The following is a 24,763-nucleotide window of genomic DNA, read 5'->3' as shown; positions in this document are numbered from 1 at the left end:
ACGGAAACAATCTGGAACAATTGTTTTCCTTTTTAAAAATATTTCCATCTGATTCGTCTTTGATAACTTACTGTTTAATATCTTTTTTTTTTATCTCTAATATTAATTGCTCATATTTATTGTTTTTATTACCATGCTTTGTATGTATTTTATCCGCACTTTTATGGTCTACGACCGAAATAAAGTTAGCAAATGAATGGATCACTGCGCTGAACTGCACCCCAACAATAGTGAACTCAGCCAAATCACTAGGAATCACAATGGCAGTTCAGGCTTTTGTTATCTCTAGAATCGAATACGGATGCTCAACCTTATCTGGCCTTCCCAAGATCTCAACAGCTCCCCTAAAAGCCTGTCTTAACACAGCCGCAAGACTCCTAACAGGCTCAAAATAATTTGATCACATTTCACCGTACCTCAATGCGCAGAATTGGCTGCCCTATGAAGCCAGAATCCAACTAAAACTGGTCTGTACACTCCATGTCTCCTGCATATCTTGCTCAGAAAATAGTAGTTTCCGGAGGAGGTAGGCACTCCTGGTGTGCCAGGGATTTTGTGTTGAAACCACCCCTCTTCCTGAAGAAGAAAACATACAACAGAGCTTTCTCTGGGGCTGCTTCCAGAATCTGGATCTCGCTGCAGCCTTACTTCAGAAAAATACCTGCTCTATTAAGATTCAAAAAGGAAGCAAAAACTTTCCTAGTGGGCAAATTTGTACCCTAAACTCTCTCAGTTCTTCTACAGTTTCAGCAGCCCAGGGATTTGCTAATGTCTTTTACTTGAACTCTGCCTGGGTTGCCAACGTTGCTCTCATATATTTAAACCATGTGATTCCTTTTTGAGTGACATTGCTTACCACTCTGCATTCTTTTCACGTCACTGTCCCTTTAAGGGCAATGCCTGGTGCAGTACAGTCTCCCTCTGCTCCTGCTAACATCTACTTGCTATCTCCCTAGCTGTACTCTTGATCGCCACTGCTACTCCTTGTGCATAGCCTGTTTTTCCCTGCACTGTTTTCCCATGTTCGCATGCTCTAATTTGTATTTAACTTGTTTTTGGTAGATCTTATAAATAACTTGCTACTGCTGTAAAAGTCTCGGATACCCTAACGGGTCACGTTTGCACTATACAAAACACTAAATAAAATTAAAATTAAAATAAAATATGATGTGACCTCGGTGCCTAGAGCCCATCCACTGTGGTATGGGTCGAACAGTGTTGCAACATTTTAAAGGCTTTTTAGAACATGTCATTAAAGATACTGAAAGTGTGAGGATGAAGTCTGAAAGACCATTGAGCTGTATATGAAACATTTTGCCTCTATTGCCTTAGAAAGCTCTTGGCCGGTCTTATTGGAGGTTAAATCGGCCTCAGCTGGATAGGCCTCTCAAAATCAAAGTACCCGTCTAGGAAATCCACTATAGATTTCTTCACTTGTGTTGCAGGAATTTAGGTTTTTAAATACTTTCCCTTTTAGGAGGGACTTCCTTTGTAATGTGTTTCTGAGTTTGTAGCCCCAGGCCAGTGCAGGGGAAGTTGGGAGACATCCTGCAGATCTAAAGTAATAGTAGGAGGATCAAATCTTGGATTGACAGTGGGACCTTCTCACTGCCAGCACCTTACCTACTATTACTCCAACAATAATTCCCCTTCCGTCTTTATAGGGGTTCGTGTGCACACCGAACATCAACCTCCGTCACAGTGCTTGTTTCCTCAGGAACTCGACAATTCAAGCACAAAAGCAAGGGTGCACCAAACAACACACAATTCGAATGGAGCGATTATAAGTTCAAATCCAGTAAATAACTAAAGGAATGTTCCTCAATTTGATCTCATTATTCCATTACGTAGTAAAGAAAACAGTACAGCCTACGCGTTTCATCCCAGTGTGGGACTTCTTCAGGGCGATATATAAGGAATTTGATGTATCTCCATAAGTAAAGGAGGCTATGGGAAGTGTGGGGAAGTGGAATTGTCCATCAAACCATGTCAACGACGATATGAAGGCCGTCTAGAATGGAGTCACGGCTAGTCACTGAGGGTATGACACTCAAACTTCAGATATATGGTCAGGGCGTGATTTCATCTATATGCTACACAAGCACTGGTTCCAATAACAAAAAATCGTAAATGAAGTCGTCCAAGATAAATTCACGGCTAGTTCCAAGGAGTATGATAATCGACCCACAGATATGAGGTTCAAAGGTGATATTGACTACGTTTTGCGGGAAGTTCAATTCCAATCTATAAACTGTTTACAAATGGTGGGTGCAATCCATCAATACATAGCTTCTTAAACAAGGCCCAATAAGGCGAGGGAACCAGGATCGCAATGTAATAGTCACGATCTGCAAACAATGTCCAGACCTGTCACAACAACGAGACTCCTTCCAGCACCGAGTGATGAACGATTCCACTTCCCTTTGCGTAGCGCACTTCTCATAGCCGCCTTTACTTATAGAGATACATCGAATTCCTTATATATCGCCCTGAAGAAGTCCCACACTGGGACCAAACGCGTCGGCTGTACTGTTTTCTCTACTACCTAATGGAATAAAGAGATCAAACTGAGGAACCTTCCTTTTGTTATTTACTGGATTTGGACTAATAATTGCTCCATTGGAATTGTGTGTTGTAGTGTGGTGCACCCGTGCTTTTGTGTTTTAATAGTAGGAGGATATTTTAACCTTCCTCTGGACCCTATCTTGGATCGACATTCAGTGTTTAGGTATAGATCTCAAAAGGCACATAAACAATTACTTAACCCATGCACCTCACATTGTCTGTTCGATGCCCGGAGTCTACACAACCCAAAAGGTAGTGATTTCACTTTTTTCCTGCTCACTTTAGCTTCTCCCATATTGATTATCTCTTTGAGGATGCATCTCTTCTAAAAGACATGTCAGACAGAAAAATTCATCCGATAGTTATCTCTTACCATGCTGGAATTTCGATGTCCATTCATAGCATTGCTGACATTTGTGGTAGCCGAACTTGGCACCTAAATACTGCGATTTTAGAGAATGACAATTATATTGTGGAGCTAAATAAGGAGATCAATCTCTTTTTAATGAGAATGACAATTCTGTTAATTCACCTATCATACTATGGGACACATTTAAATGTGCAATGATAAGACAGATCATCAAGAGAATGTCCAGGAAAAACTGTGAAATCAAGGTTTCTCTTCAGGCACTTGGGGACGATATTCAAAAGAAAGAGGCTTTGTTCAGACACTCTAATAATAAATCCCTCCTACAGGACATAAAACAGGACATAAAACAGTAAAACATATTTCTTCAACTTTATTGTCAGTAAAAGAGCCTACCTTGATGTTCATGCTCAAAACGCCAACTATTACTACACAACGGAGAGGGTAAATTATTGGCCTTCACTCTTAAATTTAAAAATTTCAACACCCAAATCAAACACATCAAATGCAAGGACGGTTCACAAAGATTTAACAACCAAGGTATTCTCAAGGTCTTTAGAGAATTTTACCATCAGTTATATACTCTTCAAGCAATATGCGATCAGTCAAAATGACTAAAATTCCTTAACTCACTTCCTATGTCTACGATTTCCAACGCAGATAACCAACTGAAATAGACGAGATTGTTAAAGCAATAAAGGTCACTCACTCAGGTAAAGCACCTGGGCCAAATGGCTTTCCAATTGTCTTGTATGAAACTTTTACGTCCTCTATTATCAAATACCTTAAAATATCTCTCATCAATATGCCCTGTCGGGCAAGGTCTGTGGCCCGGCCGCTGAGGCCACTATAGTGGTCATACCCAAGGAGGGCAAGGATCATTCCGATCCTAAAAACCTTCTGCTCCATTTCACTTTTAATCATGGAGGCCAAAATCCTTGCTAATAGGTTGGAAGGCCACATTCCCAAACTTATCCAAAATTCCCAAACGGGCTTTGGTAAGGGACGTCTCACTATAGATAATATCCGCACTTTTTGCTGCATTCTAGAAAAAACCTGATTATCTGCGCTGGCAACTGCAATGATTGTTGGAATAGGTGTTTGATAAGTTGTCTTGGCCTTTTCTACATGCAGTATTGGAGTTACAAATACTTGGTGATACCTTCATGGAGAAGTGTGGCTCAATGATTAGAGCGGCAGACCCTGATGCAGAGGTCTAGCCCGGGACCAGGGTTCAATTCCCCGCCTCGGCGGGTCTTGGGCTCAAAAATTCCACGGACCTGATAATTCTCGCCTCGGTGCCTATTCCCATCATGGAGTCCCACTCTGCAACTCTGGGCAATAGCTTGCTTATTCTCCACAATGGCCCCCACAACACTAAGGATGTCTGGTCTCCACCTTGGGGGTGCACAGGAGTGGACGCCTCACAGGGAAAGCCAGGATGGGTTCCACAGCGGTATGCGTACAAGCGCCTTGAGACCCTTACGGGTGAGTAGTGAGCTATACAAGTATCAATTTACATTAACATGGTCCTGGTACTCTATACAAATCCCAAAGCAATCATTAGAGTTAATGGCTCTACTTATCTTTTTTCCACCTCCACCAAGGAACAAGACTGGGATTTACCCTCTCTCCCTCACTTTTTTAAATTAACTATTGACCAATTAAATTAGGTTACTCAATGTGGATTAGAGAACCAAAGGTCTTCAATTTGAACAACACAATTTTAAAACAGCTGCATACACAGACAACATTCTTATATTTTCTGAAGATATTGAGTCGGCTATCCTTGCTGTAATTAACATTTTCCAAGCTTTCTCAAAAGTGTCTGGTATACTTTTTAAAAAGACAAGACAGAGGTATTCCACTTAAGCTTTCCAAAAAGTTGGCCCTAAACATGCTCCTTACCCTCTTGCAACACTCAGGCCATATCTCTTCTAAAATCTAAATATTTTCATCTGATCCCCTTCCCCACAAGGTTCAATTATCTATACTAGAAGGGCCAAACATTTTGACAAAGGGGTTTTTGAGCATATTACACCTGACTCCTGGCACACGATTGGCAAACTTTCCCTCTACAACAAAATTGCCCTGTCTTGCAGTCAAAATTGTTTACAACAAATTACTTACACTGAACTCTATACCACCTACAGACGCAGAAACTTGGTGATAATAACAAATGCTGGAACTGCAATCTTGACCCTGGCACACACCAACACATGCCTTTTGCGGGCCAAATACTAAACCCATATTGAACATTTATACAGACACACGTGTCAGCAATCTTTAATACACACATATCCCTGTCCTCTATGGTAATGTTGGGCCACTGGGCTTCACCATCTTTGCTGCCTTTAGGACTCTACAGATATGGCCCTGCAGGACTTTCTCTTAACCATTGCAGTTAAAATCATACTTACAGAATGGAAGCCTTTCCAACACCTATCATACCAAACCTGGTGGCCATGGGTACCATATCTCTGTGGGGTTCACACAACACTTTCAGGTAGGCACTCCGCACCTCCCATCTTTAGCATGGTCTGGCAGTCCCTGGATAGGTACATGAAACTAGGCTCCCAGGATCCAATTACTCACTCCGACACTGGGTCTGACCCTTAGAGGTTGCACTGAGGTCATGAAGCAGACAGCCCAACTTATACCCTTACCCATCCCTCCTCCCATTCTCTCCATTTTCCCATTTTTTATGGCGATTTTTTAAATATATGCGATACAAATAAAGCCATATCTCTTCATACTGAACCACACCCTGACTTAGACTCATGCAAGTTGCGGCTGTTTTGTGCTCTTGAACACATGTACCCTATTAGTCATACTGTGGACACAACTCTGTGTTGTGACCTCGCCTTACTGCTTGGCTATATCAACTATTACCTGTGCTCAACTGTTCTGTCAAGTGTATCCTGTACTGCATATACATTTATTTTTTCATATGTATCTCTGAGTGTATGCCTTTTTCTCTTTCAAAACCAATAAACAATTTGAACACAAAAAAAGTACGGGCAAAAGTGTATTGAACAGTCACATTTTTGATTACATTAGAACAGCTTAATGAACATTCAGAAAACCAAAAAAGGTACCAGATGATGACATCAGAAAAATTATCACTTCTAGCATAATAATTATTTTAAAAAATGCCTAACCTGAGGGACAGGCAAATATCAAGTCATTTACCAGACACACATAATTATTCTGCCTTAGGGGGTAGCATGATTCAAGACGTCACTTAGACGTCCTGTGGGAAATGTGATATGTGCACCTTATTGCTGTAAATTGAATCCATTTATATAGCTATAGAGTTTGCACATGGATTGAAAACAAACAAATGTATGACTTGTGCCTCAGCACACTTGATGTTTGCACATATTGGAGAGGGTGGTGGAGGCACTCCTGAAGACCCGCTTGAGCACTCACGAGTCAGACTGCGATTGGGAAGCAACGCGCAGCTCCTCCTCTGCCTCTTTTTATCTTTGTGATTTTAAATATTTACGATCAATTTTGTCACGCTTTGCACATATTTTTAAAACTCATTGCACCTACCTCATCTCTGGCCTGACTACTCCGGGTGCAGCGCGGGTGATCTAATACCTGCCCCCTCCCCTGGATGTGCCTCCCTGCCCCGGTCCATCACAGCTGACGTGCCGCTTGTTGTGGAGGGTAGGCGCCTTCTTGAGTGAGGGCCTGGATTTTGGCAGTGCCGCTTGCCTGCCTGCGGTCTAGCTTGGGGTGGGGCTCATCCATAAATTGTCCACAGAGCGCTGGGTGCCTTGCGGTATCAGAGAGGGTGGTGGCAGCACTCCTGAAGATCCGCTTGAGCACTCACGAGTCAGACTGCGATTGGGAAGCAACACGCAGCTCCTCCTCTGCCTCTTTTTATCTTTGTGATTTTAAATAATTACGATCAATTTTGTTGCGCTTTGCACATCTTTTTAAAACTCATTGCACCTACCTCATCTCTGGCCTGACTACTCCGGGTGCAGCGCGGGTGATCTAATACCCGCCCCCTCCCCTGGATGTGCCTCCCTAACCCGGTCCATCACGGCTGACGTGCCGCTTGTTGTGGAGGGTAGGCGCCATCTTGAGTGAGGGCCTGGATCTTGGCGGTGTCGCTTGCCTGCCTGCGGTCTAGCTGGGGGTGGGGCTCATCCATATATTGCAATGACCGGCCAGAAGTGCAGCGGACGAGCGCAGCGGGAGTGACAGAGGCGCGCCGAAGGTGCGCCTAAGGTCAGCCCGTCTGCGCCCGTCCGCGACCGGCTGGGACTAGGGGCCGGTCATGCTGCTCATTCTACCACCTTTGCTGCTTCTGAGCTACTTAGCATGCATGCCCGGTGGCCCCTCCCCACGATGATCGCCCCTAGATTAGACTCGCTTGGACTTTATTGCCCTCGTGACTCTTTTCCTGACGTCGAACCCTTGCCAGCGCCCCCTTATACTCCGGCTGCCCGGCCTTTGGCAGCTGCTCCCCTGGCACCTAACATTAGACCGGATCACTGAAATAATATCGAGGGACAAAATATCGACTTGCCAAAATATCGTGGACAAAATATCGACAGTCAAAATATCGAGTTTGTATCTACAAACAGGTAAGTACAAAAATATCGAGTACAAAATATCGTTAACAATAATATAGATGTAAAAAATATCGACTTTATTAAAAACAGTGTTAAATTAAATTAAGATTAAATTTTAATTACTAAAATATACTTAAAAATACTTAAATTAAATTATAATAATTAAATAATAAATGAAAATAATAAAAATAATTTTTTACAATCTCAACAAGACCCTGAACCCTAAAATATACCCCTTTACCCAAAAACCCAAAACTGACCCTGAACCCTAAAAATACCCCTTTACCCAAAAACTAAAAACTGACCCTGAACCCTAAAAATGCCCCTTTACCCAAAAACTGAAAACTGACCCTGAACCCTAAAAATGCCCCTTTACCCAAAAACTAAAAACTGACCCTGAACCCTAAAAATGCCCCTTTACCCAAAAACTAAAAACTGACCCTGAACCCTAAAAATGCCCCTTTACCCAAAAACTGAAAACTGACCCTGAACCCTAAAAATGCCCCTTTACCCAAAAACTAAAAACTGACCCTAAACCCTAAAAATGCCCCTTTACCCAAAAACTGAAAACTGACCTTGAACCCTAAAAATGCCCCTTTACCCAAAAACTGAAAACTGACCCTGAACCCTAAAAATGCCCCTTTACCCAAAAACTAAAAACTGACCCTGAACCCTAAAAATGTCCCTTTACCCAAAAACTGAAAACTGACCCTGAACCCTAAAAATGCCCCTTTACCCAAAAACTAAAAACTGACCCCGAACCCTAAAAATGCCCCTTTACCCCAAAACTGAAAACTGACCCTGAACCCTAAAAATACTCCTTTACCCAAAATGTATCAATATTATTTAATTACCAAATAATTATTAATTAACAATAACAATAAAGTAAATATATTAGCACATTAGCTGTAATTATTTTAATAATTAATATTATTTTTTCCCAATTAATTACTTAACAATAACACAAAATTATATATATTAAAATGTACTCTAATTAATGTAATTAACTAATTACAATTAATTAATTACCAATTAATTACTAATACAAAATATGTACAAAATTATATTAATTAATTAACTAATTATTATTAATTAATTATCAATTAATTATTAATTATAAATATTTACAAACATATGTTAATTAATTAATTATTATTAAATTACTTCCCACCCTATTCCCCTATAAACCCACAACCCGCTACAGAATTACATTACGCAATTATTAAAAAAACAAAATTCATTTAATAAAATATTTTATAACATTAATACACACTTTTCACACATATTATTACATAAAAATACACTATAAAATATTATATATTATTAAAAATTCGATATTTTTGCTATCTATATTTTATACAGTCGATATTACTTCACTTACCTGAAAAACGATATTTTTGTAGTTGATATTATGTCCAGTCGATATTTTGTCCAGTCTATATTTAAAACTCGATATTATGTCCAGTCGATATTTTGGAGTCGATATTTTGTCTGTGCACCCATTAGACCTACTAGACCCAAACTCCTAGTGAGGTACTTCAACACACGGTCGCTGGTCAAGCACCAGCTAAAGATCTTTCAGCTGCTTGACGCAGAACACCCTGATATTCTTTTTATCAGTGAAACCTGGCTTAATGAAGAGTCTTCCCCAGACATACTAGCTGCGGCTCCGCCTGGCTACTATGTCTCGCAAACTAACAGAGCCTCTGGTAAGCCAGGCGGGGGGGGGGGGTCACAGCCTTCATTAAACATTCCCTTAGATTCTCTGCCCTAGAAGGGACTTGTATTCCCTTAGTCAATTGTCTTATAATTAGGTCGGATTCCTCTGTGGCCCCTCTGCGTCTTGGTTTACAGGCCCCCTCAGACCATGCCAAATTTCCCTTCTTTGTTTGGTGACCTACTATCTCAACTGGTCATCAACAACTCCAAAATGTTGATCCTTGGAGATTTCAACTACTGGCCGTCTGATGACAGAGAAACTGTATGCTCTTCCACCTTCTCTGATCTTCTGACTGGCATGAACTGTACCCAACATATCAATTCAGCCACGCACATTAAGGGCCACACTCTTGACCAGGTCTGGACGTCCAACCTGGACATCATCACCCCTTGCATTGTTCTGTGCACTTGGTCAGACCACTTTATTATTTCCTCCTCCTTCTCTATTCCTTCCCATGCTTACCGCACTTTAGAGGGCGACCTTCCTGCCAGAAACTGGAATAGGGCTGACCTTGGAGAACTTGTTTCCCTTCTCAAAGCCTCTCCCCCTTATGGGGTGTGATTCCCTGGACACTCAGGCATCCAACCTGCGGTGTTGGCTCGAATCCGCCAGTAACATCGTGGCTCCTCTTAAGCGAGTTAGGCTTAAACGCCTCCACGACACGCAGAGGTGGTTTTCGGGGGAGCTCAAAGATCGGAAGCTCAAACTTAGACAGGCAGAGCGGTGTTGGCGGTGCGATTACGCCACCGACAAAAAGCTGACATTCACCTCCCTACTCAAGGATTACAAATCAGCCATCCTACCAGCCAAAACACTTTACTTTTCAAAAAAAAATCTTAGATTCGGCCTCCAAGGCTAAAGATATCTTTCCTATTGTCACTGAACTTTCTAATCCAGACAGGGTCACTTTTAAGCCTCTCCCTACCCAATCCCTCTGCGATTCTTTGAATTCTTTTTTTATTGACAAAATAATAAAAATCAAAAATAGTATCTCCTGCACCCCCCTCCCGGTTCTCACCACCCCCATTACCACATCTGCTAAATCTAATCTTCAAAGCATCACTCAGATACCCCCAATTTCTGAGGTGGAGTTCTTAGCCTTATTAAATAAGGTCGCCTCTGGCTCCCCCACTGACTGCTGCCCTCCTCACGTCCTTCGAGAGGTGTTCTCTGCTTGTCCTTCCCCCCCTCTGACCCTTCTCAATAACTCTCTCAGAGAAGGCCTGGTCCCTAATTCCTTTAAAAACGCCGAAGTAGTCCCCATCCTTAAAAAGCCCAACACTGATCCCTCGCTAATGAGTAATTTCCACCCCATCTCCTTACTCCCCTACCTGAGTAAGGTCCTAGAGGCTCACGTCACCTCTGTCCTGAGCCCTTTCATCGAGCACTCGCAGTACCTCGACCCCCAACAGGCCGGTTTTAGACCCGCCCATTCCACCGAGTCAGTCATTCTCTCAGTGATGAAGGAGCTGTGGAGAGGAGCGGACTGTAGTAAGCTTGTAGTTGAAATTAGAGAGGAGATCCGAGTAGTCTGGTTGACCATAGGAGGTTTATTAGAAGAGAGTAAATCAACCCACGACCAGTAAAGTTGAATATCAGGCTTGCAATGGTCATGACATTAAATCATAGCATTCTTAAGAACATGGAATAAGAACCTAAGAACAACATTCCTTAAAGAGCAAGTATAACAATGTGAAGTACATACTACACATCCTTCCCCTAATAAATAAAGAAGAATTGCAGATAAAAGAACAGTTTCCAGATAGGTACCAAATTCGCATTTTGATGCAAGAACTCGTAGAGTAGCTACATAGTCTTCTATAGACTCTTCTTGTAACTGTTTCCTTTTGAAGAACATATGTCTTTCAACCATGACCGATGGATCATCTTTAAATTGTTTGCCCAGACGAGTTAATGCCTCGGTATACACATTCCATGAGTCATCATCAGCAGGCGCTTGAACAACTGCTAAATTGTCAAATAATTGTTGGCCAGCATCTCCTAAGTGATTGAAAAGGATAGCTCTTTTTCTGGATGCAGGGTAATCTAAAGCATCTATAGCTTCCAAATAGTTTGTAAACACACGTAGCCATTTGTGCCATGGTGTAGGAGGCTTGCCAGGAACAATTAAAAACGATGGAGGTGCTACAATTCCATTGTTGTTATTACCTGAAGTAGCCATATTAAATTCAGAAAGAAAAAAAATATATATATATTTTAATAAATTCTTACTTGTCAGCCTTTGAGAATTAATTGTCCGGTAAAACGATCTTTTAAACCAGACAGGAAACGAGTATAATCTCAATAATAAGGTCGCGTTGACAAGAAGTTCAGTTGAACAATGCCAGTCAGCGTTTTGTAGAGTTGACGCTGAGCGCTGAAAGTGACGTTTTTGTCGAGTTGACGTTAAGCGCTGAAAACGTAAACAAAGCAGGAGCGCATTCAGATTACGGAATACGCTGGGCGCATTCCAGAGTGACGTCGTAGACGTGCTGCGCGAGTATCAGAAGCGCGTGAGAAAACCACTGTTCAATTTGCTTCCCGAGAGTAGAACGCTTCGCGCATTTAAAAAAAAAACGGTATGATCCAGGCAGCGTTTCAAGATAGCCTTCAGGTAATATTAGGAATAAAAAAAAATAACTCACAGTTTTTTGTAGAAGTGGTCTCAAAGAATGAGAACGAAATTTCGAAAGTAAAATCCGATTTTGCTTGAAACGGTGGAGCCAGTGACCTTAAAGTTCATGGGTCGAACTGCTCATGTCGGTGGGTTTGACTCTTACAAGCTTCAGATCGTCGCCAATAAATGTAGTAAGCTTGTAGTTGAAATTAGAGAGGAGATCCGAGTAGTCTGGTTGACCATAGGAGGTTTATTAGAAGAGAGTAAATCAACCCACGACCAGTAAAGTTGAATATCAGGCTTGCAATGGTCATGACATTAAATCATAGCATTCTAAGAACATGGAATAAGAACCTAAGAACAACATTCCTTAAAGAGCAAGTATAACAATGTGAAGTACATACTACACGGACTTTAACATCAGTCAGACTCTGGTGCTCCTGGATCTATCGGCGGCCTTTGACACGGTCGACCATGATATTTTGGTCGGCCGTGTCGGGGAAGCCGGTATCCAGGGGACAGCCCTCAACTGGGTCCGCTAATTTTTGAGCAATCGTCACCAGGCTATCCGCCTCTCTCAATTTACCTCGGACCAGGTTGGGCTATCATCTGGCGTCCCCCAGGGCTCCTCCCTCTCCACCCTCCTCTTTAACCTTTACCTTACCCCTCTGATTCGGTCCCTGCGAGGAAGCCATGTCACTGCTTTCAATTATGCAGATGACATCCAGCTTATTTTTAACATCGACCCCTCGGACCAATCAGTTGATAATTTTCAGTCGACTCTGCGCCACATCAGCGACTGGATGGGAGCAAACCACCTGAAACTGAACCCCAATAAGACCGAGCTGGTTCTTATCGTGGGGGCCTCCAATCCATGGAACTCCAATTTCTGGCCCGCTGACCTCGGCAGTCCCCCTTGCCCTGTCGACTCTGCCAAAAGCCTCGGAGTGATTATTTCTAAAGATCTGTCAATGAAGGCGCAGATTAATTCTGTGGTGTCTTCCAGTTTTTTCCATCTTCGAACCATTCGGAAGATCGCCCGCTTTCTCATGACCGAGGCACTTACCCTGGCCCTCCTGGCCATGGTCATGCCCAGAGTCGACTACGCAAACTCCCAATATGTTGGGATCCCGGCCTACCTACTGAACCGGCTCCAGAGGGTCCAGAACCAGATGGCCCGATTGATCTTTCACCAGCCCAGACATCAGCACGTCCGTCCCTTGCTAAAATTTCTACACTGGCTTCCAGTGGCCGAGTGCTGTTATTTCAAACTGGGCTGCATCGTCTTCAGGGCGCTGGCTGGCCTCGGCCCTGCTTTTATTTCTTCTCTCTTGTGCAGCTATGGCCCCTCCTGTAACCTCAGGTCTTCCCGCCTGGCCCTGCTCACTATCCCTTCCTTCAAACGCAAGAAACATGGGGGGCTACGATTTTCTTTCCTTGCACCTTCATTTTGGAATGTACTTCCTCCTGAGTTCAGGCTCACATCTTCCTATACTCAGTTTAGATCTTCTTTGAAAACCCTCTTGTTTCGCAAGGCCTATGATTAGCCTTTCCTTTTGGCTGTCTTCACCCTTTGTTTCTCAAACCGTTTGGTTCTCCTGATGCTTACCAGCGCCAAGAAACCGCATGATGAAAGCGCGCGTTATAAGTTTTTATACATAACATAACATAACATATCATAAATTGTATGTAGGCAATAGAGCATACCAACTCAAAAAATGCATCAGGGAACACATGCCAGTAATAACGAAAAACAGGACTACAGTTTCCTGTGGCTCTGCATATTGCTACATTTCATCAGTCACACATTACATTATTTACATTCTTTCAAACTTGCATAAATCCAGCATATATTAGAAGGAGGGAGCGTGAAGGCAAACTCTGAAAGTTTGAATCACAAAATATTTTGGATCTGGAGACTCTAGCCCCGCAGGGATATAACATGACAAATGAAGTTACGTATTTCTTTAGAATTAGAAACTGTGGGGCATATTAGCAAGGGCTTTATCTCAGGTTTTGGGGCTTAAAAAGCCCAAAAATCGGAGATAAAACTATTGCCCTATTTTCAAGAGGGTGCTACCATGCAATTATGTATGTTAGCACCCTTTTTCCCCGATGCCTTCCTTTGCATCTCTAATGAGATGCAAAGTGAGCATCACTGGGCGTACCCCAATGGACTACCTTGTAAAATGTCGCTGATGTTCACATCGCGATATATTTACAAGGCAGCCCGCAAGATTTCAGCAGACGTTAGATTTTGGCCAAAACGGCGGTTTTCGCCTAAATCTAACGTCTGCTAAAATCCTAACATAGGATCATAACATGTTAGCTATCCTAAAATAGGAGGTGGATTATGCTGATACGACCACCGGGTCGTATCAGCAAGGTTATCGCCGTTTTGCAGGGAACATCTCTGGAAAACCATTGATGTTCCCTCCAAAACTGCAATTTCCCCGCTATCGCAGGAATTTTTATCGCCTTGGAGATACGCGTTGCTAATAACGCGATATCTCTGCAATCAAACCTGTGATAGCTGGCGTAAAAAAAATGAGTTATCGCAAAGCGTTGCTAATACGCACCTTTGTTTCTGTCATGGATGCTGTGCTAGTTCTGCCTGAGTGTTATATGAAATCATTTCTCCTGTTCTTTAATATGAATCAGTGTGCCTGATAGCATCTCAGTAATAGGAAGTGGAAAGCTGCGTAATATCGAGGATCAGTGCATATTATGAGTTTTTAGGTCTCGTGTCTAGCGTGATATACTGCGCTGGCGAGAGTCCTTTTGTCCGGGTTTTCAAAATGGACTCGGAAATTCCACACGCTAGTGCATGTTTATTTCCTAGGGTCCATTTTGATTGGGCTTTGCGTGCATGTTGTTTTTCAACAGAACACGCAATAGGTAATAGGCGGTTGAGTAGCTCCGCCCATGGCCTATTGGTGTCTGTTACGCGCACCAAAGCCCATATGTTTTCAATTATCGTGCCCAGACACGGGTGCGATAATTGAAAACATATGCTTCGCAGTGGCGCGCACGTGCACTACTAGCGGGCGTGTTTAATTTTTTTTTTTTAAATAGCGATCGCGAAAGCGATCACTTTCAGTGCTGTCTGAATGTATGGATACTTTAGTGAGTGCTTGCGTAGGAGACAAATCCATAAACAGTGGCCACAGAGCGGAGCGGAGGAGTGGAACCACAATACCCAGACTCCCCAGCGGCACTGACATCAGCTGCCAACGACGCTTACGCGCCCAGAGTGCTTTAAATCACAGCGCAGCCCCCACATAGCGGGAGCGCGCGGGAGCGTCGGGCAATGGGCGGGCCGTCTGTGGCCGTCCGGGGCAGGAGGAGGCAGGGCAGGGCCACCCCCTTGACATCACCCAATGGGTAAGCGCAAGAAAACCTTATTAACTGATGAGGGGGGAAAGAAGGCAAAGTTACCTGGAAAATAAAGCTTAAAAAAAGAAAAAAGAATGAAAATTCTAAGTAATGAAATGAATAAATAAATTCATGAAGAAATCACCCAAACATTGTCGTTAATCATTTAAGGCTGTATGCGGAGTGCCCTAAAGGGGGATGCAACCGAGATTCTTGGAAGCGCTAATGGTACTTTACCTTTAAACATATTTATCTAAAGCGCAGCATGCCACTATTTCTACACAAATAAATACACTTTTTTTGACCTACAATTTATAGACTTTTGTTGCAATTGGTGTTGCAATATTTAGCAATGCCAAAAGCTCAAACGTAATTAATGCGAGACCTATTGCATTGTAAATGCGTGTTTCCTATGAAAAGAGAGCACTCATGGCCAGTAATTATTACTCATTTTATGGTTTATAACTTCACTTTGTAAAAGTTATTGGAACTATGACTTGACCTCCGGTATGATGTCTGTAAAATGACGAAAACATTGAAAAGCAATAAATAAATAAATTACAATAAACTGACAATTAGTTTTGAATACTAAATTAAATATACTGGCTGGAGTTGTTGACAAGATTTTCATATCAGAATAGTGGTGAGGTCCAGTCAATAAGTTTAATGGTCTGCCTCGTGTACAAAACATGGTGTTGCATTAAGTTACATAATAGGGTTTTTAACTCCATTTTGGGTTTTGCATTACACTGCCAACACCCTGTATGTGTGAAATCTGAGGGCGTGCCTTTAGTGCTGTTATATAACAATTTATGGGAATGAAGCAAAAGGTGATGTCCCTTTTTAAGATCACAGAACTCCAAGGTGGCATGCAATATTCTTTTACCTAACAATAAAGGGAATTGTATGCCTATATTATACAGTATGCCGTTAACCTTTCCTCAAAAAGCCTAAAGCCAAGTTTTCCTGCTTTTCATAGGAAAAAGTTGGCGCTGAATATGTGTAATACATGAGTAGTGTCAGTACTGTGAAATTATTGACACCAATATGAAGCTAATATTGTGCTGTAAAGATATTAAGGAGTGAAGGAAAATATGAGTCAAAATTGACAAGGAAGACTTTGTTATTCCTACAGCCAATGTGATTTGTTGGCTTTTGTTATCAAAATTAATTCCAATCAAAAGGTGAGGAGTAAAAACCAGGGAAAGAACATGTTTCAATCCTCACTGCTTCAATACGAAGTCTGCTTCAGGATGTTTGCTTTTTTTCATAAAAAATGGAAGAAAGGGATTGTGACCGATAATAATATAAGGTCAGTGCTTTAACAGCTAATGAAGAAAAAAAACAGTGTAATATGCTTGTTAGCTAATCCTTATGTTGTATGAAGCAAGCTGAAGTGAATGTTTTACAAACTATGCTTAAGTAAGAAAAAAAACAGTTTTGATGATTCATCTAAGGAAGTAAGCGGAATTCAGCTAACTCTTTATAGACTCATGGTTGCTGTTCTCCATAACATATTTTTAAAATGAGGTATTTTTCAAAATGCGTTTTTCACATTCATACCTTCTTGAAAATTAGCTGTAATATTTACACACAAACAAAGAACATTGAGTCCTGGAGTAGCTGACTTACGGTATGCAACAATGGTGATTTGTGTGGTTCTGCTTACTGAAGAAGAGTCGATGGTGAAGCATTGTGGGTCAGAGATCCACTGAGTGATGTTAAGGAGATTTGTTGTGATCCAGTACTTGTCCATTGTCCCTTCCTCCTTACGCAGGGAGGTCTCCCAGCCTCTGGCTACTATAGTGCTGTTGCACATCATCGTGCAGTTTAAAGAAATAGAGCCACCGTATTCAACAAAAACTGGATTTGGCCCTAAAATCACTGGTTTACAAGGATCTGGCATTGTCTCTGAGAAAAAAACAAAGGAGAAGCATTAGAAAACATCATCAGTACCTTTTATGTCTCTTTTAAGCATGTCTATTATGAACCTTTGGTCAAAGGGAAGAACCTAACATTGGCCAGTGATTTTAGCTTTACTTCTAAATAATGCAAATCCAAACACATCACTCAAAGTCCTCTCAGAACCCGTTTTTGTGTGAGAATCAACTATAAGATTCACTACTATAAATCTGCATGGTTAGAAGAACTGAAAAAGGACAAACAATACACTGAAGTGGCATTTTGTTCACCTGCCCGAATTCTAGATGTAAAGGGTATTAGCTCTTTAATGATTAAACAATATATTATGTTTCAATTACATTTAATGGTGAACCAGACAGCAGAACAGGAGAGCACTGCTCCAAACTGCAAAAACTGAAATCAACACTCAAATTGTAAGGCAGATAATTAATAGCATTTTTTGATTGGATTTATATAGCGCTTACTGCCCCTGATGAGACATTCAAGCACTTTATGGTGAGGAGCACGTTACTCCGGAACCAAGGGTTAGTGGTTAATCTAGTGGTTATTGTGATTAGTAATTTACTCTCAAGAAAAATTGCATGCATTTACTCCAGTTACTTGTGATATATTAATATCAGTTAGGTGTGATCTGTAGTGTGGGCTTAGTGGTTTCAGGTGAATGGTTGGTGAGAATGATATGACAGAGATTAGGTAATGTTAGATTACAGGGATAGGGTTGTAAAGATGAAGTGGTGATTTATTAAATTAGATTGGTGTACATGAAAGGATGAATCAGCCAACTGCATAAGTACAATAAGAAAAACTGAGGCAGGCATGAGACTGAGAGGCGATTATTCTCAGAAACAGAAGTCATGCAGTGGATGGAAGGAAAGAAGATGGTCATTCTGAAGAAAGAAAGGAGAGGAATGTAACAAGAGCAAGGTAAGGTACATTTTTCATGCAGGGTTTAGGAATATAGTGGAAGGAGTCTGTAGTGGGCTGGTCCCTCATGGTCAAGTGTCATACGTAGACGCTGTAGACGTAGCCAGGTAAAAGTAGATGATATTTATTAAGTTCTTAGATGTAGATATAATAAGCCCCACCAGGAGCAGCCTCCTAGCTGTTCATGCACCCAAGCATTCCACTCACACTAACATTCTAACCGGAACACTAACACTGGTTGAGCAGCTAGATGCAGAGGAGTAAAGGAACATGTATACAACCTGAGGATACTACAGAGTCTTTCTGAGCAGGCTAGCAATTGGAGAGTATATGCAGTAGAAAGAAACAACATTATACATAGTGCTCCAAATCTGGGGCAGACAGCTTAATGTGATTCCAAGTGTATACCTCCTTTAAACATTAAAAGCCCTAACCTGTTGTATCCCAAGTCTAGGACAGCCTTTGTAAACCTAAGTCTGGAGTATCCCAACCTTGATACTGGGTCTGTACACATTACAAGGGGAGTTGGTGCAGAAAAAGAAAAGGTCTTATTTTAAGATATTCTCTCATTGTGTAAATAGAAGGTCTTTTTACTCACTCACTAAAATGAGTTATTTGGCACTGGCTGAGAGTGTTTTGGCAATGTGCAATCATATTTGTCACCGAATCCTATCCAAGTGTATGTAGTGAGTGTTTGTGTATGTGGCTATTGTTAAATATGCATTATATGCAGAAGCGAAGCGGGGTGATGATGGCCTGTGGGTTCCATTTTAGATGCCTCAGGCATGTCTATGTGCACAAGCTGGGGTGAAGTTATTTTTCCCAGACAGTGGAAGTAAATCACGAGAGTGGAGACTTAAGAGGCTTCTTCAGTGATAGGTGGTAACAGAAAGTCCTCTGAGTTGTTAATGATGTGGTAAATTGTCCAAAGGAGGATTCTCTGCTTGTAAAGATTTTCACAGTGGAGAATCCTGACACAGAGAACTTACCACGTTCTCCATAAACATGACAGTTTTATGTTACCACCCAACCATCAATCAGGTTCTAGATCATGGGTACTCACAAACTTTCTCTCAGGGGCCAAATTTACAGTCTGGTTTATGTCAGAGGGCCACACGGGTGGGGGAGGGGGCCGGGCTAGAGCAACAAAAAAAACTGCGACCATGAGGTTGAACACAGGTCCCTGCACCGACCCGGCATATATATATAAATATATATCTTTATTTATATATATATATATATATATATATATATATATATATATCTGCCTCCCTCCCTCCATCCATCTATCTTTCTCTCTCCCTCCCAGTCTCCCTCTGTCTCACTCACTCCGACTGTCTCACTTCCTCTCCCTCTCTCCTTCCCTCTCCCTCCCACCCTCACCTTTCTTCTCCCTCCCTCCCCTTCCCTCCCTCTCCCTCCTTCCCTCTCCTTCCATCTCCTTCCCTCTCCTTCCCTCCATCACCCTCACTCTCCTTCCCTCACCCTCACTCCCCTTCCCCCTCTCCCTCCCTCCCTCCCATTACCCCTCTCCCTCCCTCACTCCCCTTCCCTCACTCCCCTTCCCTCCCATCACTCCCTCCATCCCGTCACTCCCTTCCCTCACTCCCTTTCCTCACTTTCTTTCCTCACTCACCCCCTTTCCTCACTCACTCCCCTTCTCCCCCTCACTCCCCTCCTCACTCCTCTTCCCTCACTACTCTCCTCACTCCCCTTCCCTACTCCCCTTCTCACTCCCCTTCCCTCACTCCCCTTCTCACTCCCCTCTTCACTCCCCTTCCATCACTCCCCTTCTCACTCCCCTTCTCACTCCCCTTCCCTCACTCCCCTTCCCTCACTCCCCTTCCTCACCCCCCTTCCTCACTCCCCTTCCTCACTCCTTCACTCACCTTCCCTCCCTCACTCCCCTTCCCCCACTCCCCTTCCCTCACTCCTCTTCCCTCACTCCCTCCCTCCCTTCCCTCACTCCCCTTCCCTCACTCCCTCCCTCCCTTCCCTCCCTCCCCTTCCCTCACTCCCTCACTCACTCCCCTCACTCCCTTCCCTCACTCCCCTTCCCATCACTCCCTCCCTCCTGTCACTCCCTTCCCTTCCCTCTCTCCCCTTCCCTCACTCCCCTTCCCTCACTCCCTCCCTCCCTTCCCTCACTCCCTTCCCTCACTCCCCTTCCCTCACTCCCCTTCCCTCACTCCCTCCCTCCCATCACTCCCTCCCTCCTTTCCCTTCTCTCACTCCCTTACCTTCCCTCACTCCCTTCCCTTCCCTCACTCCGTCTCCCTCCCTCTGTCGCCCTCCTCCCTCCCCTTCCCTCACTCCCTCACTCACTCCCCTCACTCCCTTCCCTCACTCCCCTTCCCATCACTCCCTCCCTCCTGTCACTCCCTTCCCTTCCCTCTCTCCCCTTCACTCACTCCCCTTCCCTCACTCCCTCCCTCCCTTCCCTCACTCCCTTCCCTCCCCTCACTCCCCTTCCCTCACTCCCCTTCCCTCACTCCCTCCCTCCCATCACTCCCTCCCTCCCTTCCCTTCTCTCACTCCCTTACCTTCCCTCACTCCCTTCCCTTCCCTCACTCCGTCTCCCTCCCTCTGTCGCCCTCCTCCCTCTGCTGTCTCCCTTTCTCTGTCTCCATGTCTCGGTCTCCCTTTCCCTCCCTCTCCCTCTGTCTCTGTCCCTCTACCTCCCTCTGTCATCTCACCCTGCCTGTGTGTCACCGGGCTGAGACAGCTTCCCCAGCCAGCTGAGCTTCCCCAGCGCGCACAGACACACAGCCCTACTCGAGCAGTTCACAGGTCTTTAAAAAGACCATTTGTATGTGAATCGGGCTTTGTTCACCTTTTAGCGCCCCTGCAGCCCCACTCTGGCCTCCTGCAATGAATCGCTCGTCTCTCCGAGTGTCTCTGCAACCAGCAGTGTTTGCAGACACTCTTGGAATTATTTTATTTTAAACACGGGTGCAATGTATCATGGTCCGGGGCCGCCATGGAAGGCTTGCCGGGCCGCTGCCGGCCCGCGGGCCGTACTATGAGTACCCGTGTTCTAGATCCAAACATCGCCACTCAATGGATGTGCAGACAATACTCAGAAGTTGCCTAACAACGTGCACCTCCCAGCAAGGACCACTGTAGGTAGCTGCATTCCACAGCCTTCTGAAACAGCCAAACGATGGCATCAGATTTCAATAAATGGTGTTAAATTGGCCATGTTATTGGTGGATCGGGGTAGAGTTCAGAAAACAAACAGTTGTTTTGTCTGGGGCTCTGGAGTTAATTGCACCAGAGCTGTTCCTAAGTGTCCCAAACTGATTGCCACAACCCACTCCCTTGCCACAGAGGCCATCTCCACCTGCATTATTCCCTTTTGCTCCTATAGTTGTGTCTTGGTGCCTTACCTTCACTGGAAGCCCTTGTGAGTGCCATTTGGTCAGTCTAGTCCAACTCAGTCATGGACATGTTTTTTTATTGGTGCTTTCTGTTATTTAGAGATTCCTATTGGTGGCACCAATACTGGGGGATACTGACAACTGCATGAAATTACCCACAGGGTTAGTGCAAGCATTACTGCTGCCCAAACTCAAATGCCCCTTTACCACCTTCAACTTTGAAAATTGGCCATATGTGATGCTTTGGGGGCAAAACTGCAACCACTGATTATGGTACCCTAGCATCACCTTGCCCTTGCACCAACCCCGATTTCCCACAAATCTGTGGCTTTAAAAGCCAGACCCTACAGAGCTGAGTGTGCCAGCTCAATACACTCTGTAGTACAGAAACATCTGAAGGATACAGGCGATTATAGCCTGTTCATTTATGATTTGGCCATCTGTCAATCTGCTGCACTTGTTGCCAAGAGAAATGTTGAGGCCACTAGTCCATGGTGTGATCAGCCACCCAATCACACCAAAGGTTGCTCTCAACTATCTCTGCACATAACTTTTTTCATATTGTCCTTTTTTTTTAGCCACAGCAAAAAGAGGAGGGTGTTTTGATGCAGTTAATTCAAGGTGTAGGCGCAAAGTGGGCGGTCAATAGAAGTATGTTGTCTTCCCTGAGGTTGGTGACATATTTTTCTGCTATTTAAAAAGTGTGAATTCACATCTGCTGGGAGGACTCACCATTGTGCATCCTGGTTTGTGAATCATGTGAGTAAGTCCCAATGCATTTCATGCATGTAAAAATCTAATGCAGGCTTGCGTATGCACTCCTTTCAATCACAACATATATGCATTACAATAACGTTATTAAAAGTTTAATTTAGTTAAATACATTAAAATAGCACATGGTAAGAGTTAATCATTATAATCAAAATGTAATTCAATTTGGTGGTAGGATAAGGGTGAATATTTAATTATGTAATTTAAAGATTGTGGTATGGTATGGTTTAAAAACGAGGTCAGACATGACTGTTGTCTTGGTGAGGAGTAAACCTGATTTATTTGATTAGGAAATCTCAGGAAACCATAGGTAGTAGTCCTGAAATAAGAATCAAGACACCGAAATGAAGGACAGGTAGAGAAAGACTGTTCTTTCTTTTTTGAAATGGGTAGTCCCACCAACCGGTCCCAGGTCTTCTTATCCTTGTCAGACTCTTGGCCTCGGAAGAATACAAAATAAAAGATAAGGGCCCTGAGTCGTATGTTGGACATATCCTAAAACTGTCCCATCACCAGTGTGCAATCAAAATAGCCCACTTCCTCAATGACTTGTGCTCTCATATGGTGGTTTCATTCCGAGCTTGGGACAATGCAAAAAACCCAGCTAAATGAGAAGAGTGCACATGGGCGGAAGCTCTCGTCTATAAGTTAACAAAACCCACTACCAGCTCCATAAACAGGTAAAGAATGGTTGAAGAGAGTACTTGCATTAAGCTGCGGTTCTGGGGATGAAATGTGGTTGACAGGAACTCAGCACCCTTCTCCCTCAGTAGCTCTCACATCCCTAGTCAGGTTTCCCTTCCTTGTGGCGCTCGCAGCTCGATTATGGCGTCCTCATGACAGCACGTGTCTTCAAGGCAGCCATTTCCCATCTCCACCACGGATGTCGGAAACAGTCCTGGTTTTGCCGAAGGGGAGCTTCCTCGCTCATGTTCCTCGTCGCTTTCCCCCTAGTGGTAGCTACTGGTGTCCTATTCTTGAGCAACACCATGCCCTCGATTCCAGCTGCACCTCGTTCCGATGGAGAGTCATATCGAATGACTAGCGCCTTGCTTCGGCCTATACAGGCCCATGTTCAGCAGCCAATGCAGCTGGGTTGAGTAAATTATGCAGCAAGAATTGCTAATTATGCACCGTAATGGGGCACTTCTTATGTTAGTATGACTTCATTATTTTGTCATCTTTAGGTCGAGCCTAGCGCAGCGCGCATGCGCTGCACTTTGAAAACAACTTCTTGGAATCGCTCTGGGCTTTCCACATGCTCTTGTGTGTGTTTTTTTTTGTGCATTATTTTCACCGGTCTTTGCGTGTGTCTTTCTGAAAAAGACATCACGCAATTGGGCAAAGGCGTCTGAATGTATCCGCCCACGGCCAACCGTATGTGGTTACGAGCAGGGGCCATCTGTTCTATCATCTGTTTTTAATTAGTGTGGCGCACACCACTCACTTACATTGCGCTTTCACTTTGGGTGGCGCATGTTAATTTTTACATTGGGCTTTAACTTTGGGCGACGCGTGTTTATTTTTACATCACACATTCACTTAAAGTGAAAGTGCGATGCAAATATAAACAAGCGGCTGCCTTTGCGTAATGGCAAGAGCGTGTTCATTACATTTGTCTGTCGGGGCGATGCATGTGTCCCCAGAGTGGCTGCAAGAGTCTCTTTTATCTGTATGGAGGTGCTTCTCGGGCACCTTGTGATGTCTGATTTCCTGTGTCAACTCTGGTGTCTGATTTTGGTGCCAGAAATAACAAGCTGTACGTCCCAGAAGAGAGGCGATGCCGCGCAGTTTCAGAGCCAGAACCGTGCCATCATCACGGTCATATTTATCTATCTTCCCTCGCGTTAGTTCCCTTGTTTTCCGACATTAGGACGCTTAAAATATTCACCCTCTATTAAGGGTGTGGTATGTTCTGCCCAGGGCTCCGGCTACCTGGGTGTCTGCCGCTTCCTCCCACCTTCTTCGGCAGTGTCCCTCTGTTACACCTGCCTCTCCAGCCCAGGACATGTGGTTGTGAATGAACAGCGCCTGCCCCTCCCCCAGGGAAGATGTACATTTTGTTTAATCCCACCTCCTGATGCAGGCGCATCTCCCTGGCCTATGATTGGCTAGCGGCTCTGGTCCCTCCCTGAGGTAGAAAGCCCAGTTCAGCGCTGGTGTCTCAGTGCAAGGCAGCGGGATCTGCAATGCTGTGGGGCTCAGGGAGTTAGTGCCTTGCTGGATGCACTGGGGAGGGGCCAAGGCTCACCTGCACATCTGGGGAGGACCCTTAAGGGAAGAGGCTCACACCTGGGAGGGAGTCAGTGCCAGAGGCATAGCAGCGTGACACAGTTGAGGTTGAATGCATCCCCCACAGATGTTTATTTTATCTATTTATGTATTTATTTATCAAGTTTTGCATAGCGTGGACTTGATCTGATGGTATCAGAGTGCTTCCAGGCACTTGCACATCAGCAGCTGCCTCCCCCCCCCTCCTATGTCTTCTTCAAATGAGCATGGTCCTTATGTTTAAATGGACTCGACCAC

The 24,763-nt window shown here is 43.7% G+C and overlaps 1 protein-coding gene across 2 annotated transcripts in view; it reads right to left on the bottom strand.

Moving 5' to 3' along the window:
* Window positions 1–24,763, bottom strand: part of LOC147748139 (intercellular adhesion molecule 2-like) — a 207,492-nt gene that overhangs the window by 32,635 nt on the left and 150,094 nt on the right. For both annotated transcript variants that reach the window (XM_086958972.1, XM_086958976.1), the window contains one exon: window positions 16,869–17,147. In XM_086958972.1, coding sequence (XP_086815098.1) covers window positions 16,869–17,147 — 279 coding nt within the window. The remainder of the gene's footprint in view (window positions 1–16,868; window positions 17,148–24,763) is intronic.

This window comes from Lissotriton vulgaris, chromosome 1_1 (genome assembly GCF_964263255.1).
Source record: "Lissotriton vulgaris chromosome 1_1, aLisVul1.2, whole genome shotgun sequence".
Lineage (NCBI taxonomy): Eukaryota > Metazoa > Chordata > Amphibia > Caudata > Salamandridae > Lissotriton > Lissotriton vulgaris.
The sequence above is the reverse complement of the archived record's forward strand: the minus strand, read 5'-3'. Positions and strand labels throughout refer to the sequence as shown.